This window comes from Bubalus bubalis, chromosome 10 (genome assembly GCF_019923935.1).
Source record: "Bubalus bubalis isolate 160015118507 breed Murrah chromosome 10, NDDB_SH_1, whole genome shotgun sequence".
Taxonomy (NCBI): domain Eukaryota; kingdom Metazoa; phylum Chordata; class Mammalia; order Artiodactyla; family Bovidae; genus Bubalus; species Bubalus bubalis.
The window spans coordinates 76,172,675-76,181,619 of record NC_059166.1 but is presented as its reverse complement, the minus strand read 5'-3'; the positions used below and the strand labels follow the sequence as shown (position 1 = coordinate 76,181,619).

Here is an 8,945-nt window from a genome sequence, read left to right as displayed (position 1 = left end):
AGATTGAACAAATGAAGAAATTGCCAACTAAATTCAGGGATTCCAAACAATCTCTACTGAAATAGTATATCTACTCAATTTGACTTTTTATTAAAAGGTCATTAGCTTTGATAGACACAATGTACTTTCTTTGCAAATTAGGTATGAATATCTTCCTTCATATTTTTCTATATTTTATGCATCTAAAGTTTCTAGTTTCTCACTTCCTACCGTAACCTAATAATCCTCCTCTCAAAAACACAATAATTTATCTTTAAACCCCATGTTCTAGAAATACATCATGCAATCAATCCATTTCATTGAAAATGATTTCAGAGTGTATGGACATTTTGATGTGCACTTATCAGTTGTTGATTTTTCTTGTCTGCTTTATCAATAATTTATATTTGTGTTTTCAGATTCCAAGAAAACAAAAACACCTACAGAAGGTATTGGGAATATTTCCTTTTTCTGTCTTATGTTTAATGAACCCCAAGCAGAATTCCTTTTAAAGGATTCCCATGAAAGAAAAAAATATATATGGGATTAAAAAGAGAGAAATAATGAGAGAGAAAGAGAGAGAGTTGAGTCTTTACTGACAATAATGCTATGAAAAATATTTAGCAGTAATAAAAATAAATACTGCATATGTTTACTTTTCATATTAATTATTTTTAAAGAAATGTTAGCTGGACAAGAAATTGAGCCATGTTCAGTATCAAGCATTTATTTTGGTAGAAAGCATAAATTTAATTAATCTTGGATACACCAGCATCAATAAAACTGAATTGTTTAAGTCTTGAATGGAATCATAAACTATGTGGCAAGTATACCTGTGTCTTCTGTATTTGTTTGTATGTGTTTATGTGTACAGAGTGTTTATATGTTCACATGTATTTAAAAAAGACTAAAATATATAATTATTTTAAATGATTAAACAGTATCATCTTAGATCCATTGTCAAATAATGCTTTACAGTCAACTTATGGAAGCACCTATAATAGTCAACAATACCTCAGGTCAACACTTACTGTGAAATTTAAGGGGAGAGAATGGGGGGAGGGATTTAAAAAATTAAAATCAAATCAGTGTGTTGGGGGAGTATATTTTATCTTTGACAATTTCATGAGCAACAGTTTTCTGTTTATATTTTTTTCAACAGAACTACCCAAGGGAAAAAGTAAGGAAATGCATGCAAAGTATATATATTTTTTCTATTTACTACAACTATTGGCTTGCTGCTATACTTAAACTTGTGGGGTTTTTTTTTTGTTTTTTTTTTTTTTGGTTTTCTTGGTATTTATTTATTTATTTTTAATTTTTTTAAATTTTATTTTATTTTTAAACTTTACATAACTGTATTAGTTGTGGTTTTGAATCTTCCTTTTCAATGTTTTATGCATGGGAACTCTTTATTTTTTTTCAGAATGAAAGAATATACAACCTGGGGAGGGGATGGTCAGAGTGAACTGAAAAGCATGGCACTCTAATTTCTTTGAGTCCTGTTCAAATTCATGCAGTCATCTAATAATATCTGCTGCTACTGCTGCTAAGACACTTCAGTCGTGTCCGACTCTGTGCAACCCCATAGACGGCAGCCCACGAGGTTCCCCCGTCCCTGGGATTCTCCAGGCAAGAACACTGGAGTGGGTTGCCATTTCCTCCTCCAATGCATGAAAGTGAAAAGTCAAAGTGAAGTCTCTCAGTCGTGTCCGACCCTCAGCGACCCCATGGACTGCAGCCTTCTAGGCTCCTCCATCCATGGGATTTTCCAGGCAAGAGTACTGGAGTGGGGTGCCATTGCCTTCTCCGATAATATCCACAGTCATCACCAAAAAATATAACTTTGTTCCATTAACCAAAAGGGTATTATATTATGTTAGTGTAAATGTAGTCTCTGTAATGTGGTTAGTTCTGTAGTTAGAAAATAGAAGAGAAATTCTATTTCAGGCTAGATTTACAGTCTCTTTTCTGCTTTCTTTCTTCTTGTAATCCATAAATATTTTGGTGTGTTCACATGGTATATGACATTTTGTCCATAAAATGATCCTTTTTCCCTACAAGCACTATGAGCTCTGTGAAATTGCTTTGTTTAGGATGCATAACTTAGGCAGCACCCAGTGTTGCTTTAACACATATTATTAATGCTTGCTTGCTGACAGTTCAGTAAAGCTTGATACTTTGAGGTTGTGTCTTTTGCAAATGTATACTCTTCTCTGAAGATATAGGATATGTTGAACAGACAGAAACAAAAATTATCAGTTTAACCCTGTTCAATTAACCATTAAAAGCCATCAATTCCTGTGTATGTAGCACTTTAAAAATTCTAGGAGAAATTAAAAACATGTTTAAAAATATATACCAATTAAAAAAAAAATTTATGTGCACTTTGGTCTGGCAAAACTTAGGGCATTGAGACTCCTCATGTCATAAAAGTGCTGTAGAAAGTCCTGTGAAGAGAGTCATGAAATTGTACTGCAGCTCAGCCAGGGGGAGCAATCTATCTACAGAGAAGTTTGTGATCCTTCAGTCCTAGATTTCTGTGTGGGCACAGCATCTGGTGGACAGTGGCACTCTATATAGAAAACACTCTACACACCACTTCACCAGCAGGGAAATGGAGGACAACTGGAGATTTGAAAAATGGTATTAAGTAACATATTTATGTAACCTTAAGGCACTCACTTTATTACAATCTATATGATTCAGAAGTTCCCACAGGCACTGTGACTCCTTGATAATCTTCACAGTATTGATATATTTGATAAATAAACATGCCTTCCCAGACATTTGTTTAGTATCCCAACTGTCTCCCTCTTTGGGAAGTTCTGTGGGTTGTGACTTGGACAGTAATAAGGACAGGAAAAAAGAGTTTTCCTCGAAATAAATTATTTGCTCTAGTTTATCATCTGGATCTGCTTTTGTTGTTCTTATTGTCATATCATTGAATTTATTGGATTTAGTAACATATTTTTTTACTTCAAGATTACTTTTTTCAGTTATACTTCTCCAATCCTATATTCTTATTTTGCTATAACCACAACTTGTTAGTTATTTATTTTGTTTTGTTTTTCAGTTTAATACAAAGCATGGTAGAGGAAATGGGGGAAGTGTACACGGGACCTTCCTGTGTATAGTTTTGTCAATTCTAATGATCTATATTTTTTTCAAAATAAAAAGTAAAAAAATTTTTAAATCGATTGTAAATATGATTTCACAGTCCCTGTAGATATAAGGGTAATTTAATTTGTATTTATTAAGACAATTCAATAATTGCATCTTGAATTATCCCATATAATAAATGTTCGACAGCCTTTTCTTGCATATCATCTCAAATTAACACAGGTGTTTTTCTGCTTACAGAATAATATTCTGATATGATTGGAAGACACTTATTTTAACTTTGAAATCTCACAGACAGCTCGTAATCGATTTTGATGCATACCCAAATCTACTTCCAGTATTTTTTGATTGTTATCACTTTAGAAATTTCTTAGAAATATTTTTGTAGTTGGTGGTTCAGCTCAGCAATAAGTTAAGCAATGCATTTAATTACTCCATGTTTTCCAGACAATTTTTGGTAAAGTTCTTAATTGTGTTGTTAATTTTAACTAAGTCACCTGTGCTTCTTCCTTTTGACTTGTAACACTTGGCCAAGCCATCCGTTGTATTTGTTTCATCGTCTGCCTGCTGTCTTGGGAGTGGCTAAATCGCTCATTATGCCCTCACGACTACAGGCCTGGTAAACAAAACTGTGTACCTGAGAGATCCATGAGATGACCTTAGGAGGTTCGATGACACTCTATGTTTCTAAAATAAAGTTCTAAGAACTCTTTCAGCATAAACATCTTCTAGTGTCAAAAATATATGCACCAAATAAAACTTAAAGAAATCTCATTCTTTTTCTTTAAAAAATCAGATGTTAATGTGTCTATGTTAAAGCATTTGACAATCATTTAAATTAACTTGACAAGCTTGTCAAGGCAAAATAAGTAAGAATAGAAATGTAGATAATAGCACTTCATATAAAATTAGTACCTGCACTTCATATAAAATTAGTGCTTATTTTAACATAAATATCAGCTTAATCTTGAGGCCAGAATAATGCTTTGTCTCATATAATACTGGCAAAAGTGGGTTCTTAAAAAGACACACTGTCTGAAAAGGACTCTGTAAGAAGAATTTGTCCTAAAAACGAGGGAAGTGTGTTTTGCTTATTCCTGAAAATTCTTAGTCTATTTTTAGTGTCTTAAATCTGCCTCAGCAAAGCCTTTGTCTTGGCTAAACAAATATATTTTCAGTACAAGAAAATTTCACCTTATAATAAAAAGTTCAGAAGAAGTCTGTTCGTCCTTATCTGAGGATAATTTTAAAGCAACTGCAATAATTATCCTTATTGCTTACTTTTTATCCCAAATTTATTTCATATTGATCTGCTACTGCTGCTAAGTCGCTTCAGTCATGTCCGACCCTGTGCGACCCCATAGACGGCAGCCCACCAGGCTCCTGCGTCCCTGGGATTCTCCAGGCAAGAACACTGGAGTGGGTCGCCATTTCCTTCTCCAGTGCATGAAAGTGAAAAGTGAAAGTGAAGTAGCTCAGTCGTGTCCAACTTTTAGCGACCCCATGGACTACAGCCCACCAGGCTCCTCCATCCATGGGATTTTCCAGACAAGAGTACTGGAGTGGGGTGCCATTGCCTTCTCCACATATTGATCTAGTCAGTAAGAAAATTTAAACTTTTTCCATCCTTTATAGACCTTATGATATCTTTCTAGATTCTTATCCATGAAAAATTTTAATTCCTCTCATATTCAGAACATCTTTATTGCTGTTCTATGAGGAAAAACTGAGAAATGGAAAAGCTTATTTTAAATATACATCGATATTAGTCTTCACGGCAGCTCTTATTGATGCAATACTGCACTGGTACATGTATGTTTCTTTGTGTTAGAACAATTAAGTTGGAAAATAAAATTGGAATAATAATAACAAAAATACTATATTTTAGAACAGGAAAAGAAAGAACAACACATGGAACCAGGTAACTGTTTTTAAATTCCTCCATCCTCTTAATTTTGAGATATTAATTTGCAATTAAATCCTAAAATGCCATCAAATAGCATGGAATGTTAATTTTGTTTTTCTTTTCTTGTTTGATTCAGCAAAGTCACCAAAGAAGGAACAGTCAGGTGAGTCAGACTGGGGCTGCAGGGGTCTTTCTATCTGATGTCCAGGCTTTAGTAATGCTGCAGCCTCAGACGGGGGGGTAAGGACCAAGACGGGGGAAAGGGCAGGAAATCCTTCCATCTTATGAGATGTCATTTTTCTAAGTTCTGGACATAGAGTTAATGTCAAGGCCATGTAGGAAAATGGAAGCTGAGTAATATGTTACATTCTTGCTACTCAGCGTGTGTTCTGTGAACCAGCAGTTGTAAGGGTCTCCTGAGAGATTGTTAGAGATGCAGACTCTCTGGCCCCAGAGATTCTGAATCAGAATCTGCAACTTCCTAACATCCCCAGTGGATTTGTCAATGCAGTGTGTGAGAAGCCCCGTTATAGTCTAGTGTGAAAAACAAAAACAAAAGCAAAACCCTTCCTGTAAGTGCATCTGATCTTGCTTTGTTTTTAAATATGAAATATTTAATTCTAGCAAATATTCTCTGTCTATTCAAAATGTTCTTTACTGACACATCTTGAGTACTCAGGGGAGTTGTAGTGAGAGAAGTAGATTATGTCTCCAATCTATTTACATTTGAATGAGGGAAAAAAAAAAAAAACAAATTGAGAATCAGACAAGCAGAAAAACACACATACAAACAAACAAAAACTAAGAATTCAGTACCTGTAGATATCAAATGATTTTCTTAAAGTTTCTGGGCATTTAACTTGCCCTGTTGTTTCAAATGAAAATAAAAGTATTTCCTGATCAAGGAACTTTAATGATCTGTGTGTGTATGTGTGTAGGTAGTCATAGCCTCATATGATGTCCATTAGTCACGCTGCCCATCATAATATATTTAAATGGAAATAGCATTTACATTACTGATACATTAAAATAAAAATTGGCTTTCCCAGGTGGCACTATTGGTAAAGAACCTGCCTGCCAATGCAGGAGATGTCAGAGACTCAGGTTTGATCCTTGGGCTGGGAAAAAACCCTGGAGGAAGGTACAACAACCCATTCCAGTATTCTTACCTGGAAAATTCTATGGACAGAGGAGCCTAGCTGGCTGCAGCCCATAGGGTCGCAGAGTTGGACCCAAATGAAGTGACTTAGCACACATGCACAAAATAAAAATTTTCAATATTATGTAAATAACCAAGCAAATCTAGCTAAATTACTTCTACCTGCATCACAAACCATAGCAAGTCAGATTCAAAACCACATTTCTTATTCTTCTTTCAGGTTTGTAAAACTTCCTCAGCAAACCCAAATCATTTAGGTGATTCTCCAACTAGTTCCCATGGCATCATTTTATTTTCCATATAAAAACACTTCACATACTTTTATGATCATATTACCTTTTCTATTTCCCAGTTTAAATAGAAATTAGAAGATAAGGATCGTTTTTTATATCTTTATCCCCACAGTGCCTATTATAATGTCAGGAACATTTTGGGCACTTGATAATGTTTGATTGGATGAAAAAAAAATTATCACATATGATAATATATTTTTTAAAAAACATAAACATGAATGACTCTTAAATAATTTATTATATGTAATAATCTCACTTTCACCACATTAGGTATTCCAAGGTAATGTTCCCACCATTTGGCCATAACATATATTCTTACTTGTGTACATATGCAGAAAGTTGAATTAGAGCATACATCAGAGAAATAGAAACATGGAGAGACATGAAGAATGATGATAGGTATAATCAGTTTTAAGAGTTTTAATAGCTAAACATTACCATCCAACATTTGACAAAATGCAGTAATTTAAATTTCTTGAAATCTTTTTCTCGCAACTATTGGGTAATTTATTGATTCACTTTCTTCTTTTCATTCCATTTTGTAGACTTTAAGGAAACTGCATTGGCTTATATATATAATCAATCAGATTCTTATATAATTTAAGATGGAAAACAAAATGAATGAGTCATGAATGAGCATTCTGTGTAGGGAGAAGGTATATGAATATCAGAAATCTGTGGTTCATGAAAGTAAAAGTGAAAGTTGCTCAGTTCTGTCCCACTCTTTACTACCCCATGGAATTCTCCAGGACAGAATACTGGGGTGCATTGCCTTTCCCTTCTCCAGGGGATCTTCCCAACCCAGGGATTGAACCCAGGTCTCCCTCATTGCAGGCAGATTTACCATCTGAGCCACAAGAGAAGCCCAAGAATACCAGAGTGGGTAGTCTATCCCTTCTCCAGCAGATCTTCCAGACCCAGGAATCAAACCAGGGTCTCCTGCATTGCAGGCAAATTCTTCACCAACTGAGCCATCAAGGAAGCCCTAATATATTTAAATTTTGTAAAAGAAAATAGCACAACATTGTATGTTCTTTTTCTCAGATATACTTTTTTCTTTAGTTTACAAGGCTATAATATAGTCTTTTTAAAAATGAAAATAGCTGTAAAACTATTTTAGAGAGATCCAAGGACACTTATAACTGATTTAGACCTTATTATATTTTTTTTTGTCCTTAACAGCTCCAAGTGAAAAACACATTAAAGCAAGTATGTTGACTAAAACTTGAAAAAACAAAAAGCGTATTTCAGCAGCTTACTCATTTAACTTTCTGCTTAGACAATGCTAATGCTAATTTTTAAGGCGGACTTACCAAATGTTCCTTGCTCTGATTATGTGTTGTGTTAAACAAATATGCATACTTACTCAACCTTGTATTGTTTTGTGAATCAGTTTTTCTCAAAATTTACCTCTAGAACTTTCATTTGTAAATGTTAATTTGTCTAGATCGTAACATCTTTTTGAATTGTTTGTATTTTTGTTTCCCATTGTGCACAATGATAAGTGATCTCTTCAGTTTTTTTAAACATAGTAGACAGTTTTCCTGATGGTTAATCACTTGATCAAACCAGGAGGCAACATAATTTGTCTACTAGTGAAAGTTATTGTGTATTTAATGGAATGAAGCTCCCTACAATTTTATTATTTATTTATTACTCTTGCAATATCATAATTTTTTAAGGCTTTTATCCTCAAAAATTTTTAAATTTATATATTTTTAATTGAAGGATGATTGCTTTACAATACTGTTTGCTTCTGCCATACTTCAACATGTATCAATCATAAGTGTATATATATGTCCCCTCCCTCTTGAACCTTAGATTTTTAATAGCTATTAACTGGTAGCTGTAACATACTGTGGTATTTGCATCTATGAAACTTTGACAATACACTAAAGAATAAATGCTGTTTTCTTTGTTGGTATTTCTCAATTAGATGAAGTATCTAACAGATTGTCATTAATGATAATTATTTTAGGAAAAATGGTGTGTGAGCTTAGAAAAAAATATTCTTTCAGCTTCTCTAAACTTTGTCTATAAGATTTAAGATCAAACCACATTTTTATGCATGGTGTAAATATGTTTATATTTTCCTTTTGATTTAGAGGTACATAAGTATTAATGGTAGTACTAGTACAAAAAGAGAATGCATGTTTTATTTACTGCCAGGTTTTTGAGACAGAGTATGTCATTGGTGAATATATCAGAGAAAAATGGAAAATATAATGTTGTGTAGCTTGGTGTCTTTTTAAAAAATTACAGTTAAAAGTGTTTACATAGACATTTTAGACCTTAAGGAAAGGTGCAACATGAATCTAAAATTCCATTTATGTTTTCATGAAAATTTTTAGTTGAATATAAGCTGATTAGAACTTGATATTACTGAGTATTTAGTATGCTAATACTCAGTCTGTAGAAATGCATAATCAAGAAAATATATAAAACAAAATTGATAATTTTGCTGCAGTGGTTCAGAACTTTAGAT

General features: G+C 33.5%; 1 protein-coding gene across 1 annotated transcript in view; it reads left to right on the top strand.

Moving 5' to 3' along the window:
• Nucleotides 1-423: 423 nt before the first annotated feature.
• LOC123327764 (triadin) overlaps nt 424-8,945 on the top strand; it is a 101,112-nt gene continuing 92,590 nt past the window's right edge. The window contains exons 1-5 of the mRNA XM_044924439.2: nt 424-428; nt 1,142-1,159; nt 4,991-5,023; nt 5,145-5,171; nt 7,643-7,669. Coding sequence (XP_044780374.1) covers nt 5,014-5,023; nt 5,145-5,171; nt 7,643-7,669 — 64 coding nt within the window. The 5' untranslated portion in view covers nt 424-428; nt 1,142-1,159; nt 4,991-5,013. The remainder of the gene's footprint in view (nt 429-1,141; nt 1,160-4,990; nt 5,024-5,144; nt 5,172-7,642; nt 7,670-8,945) is intronic.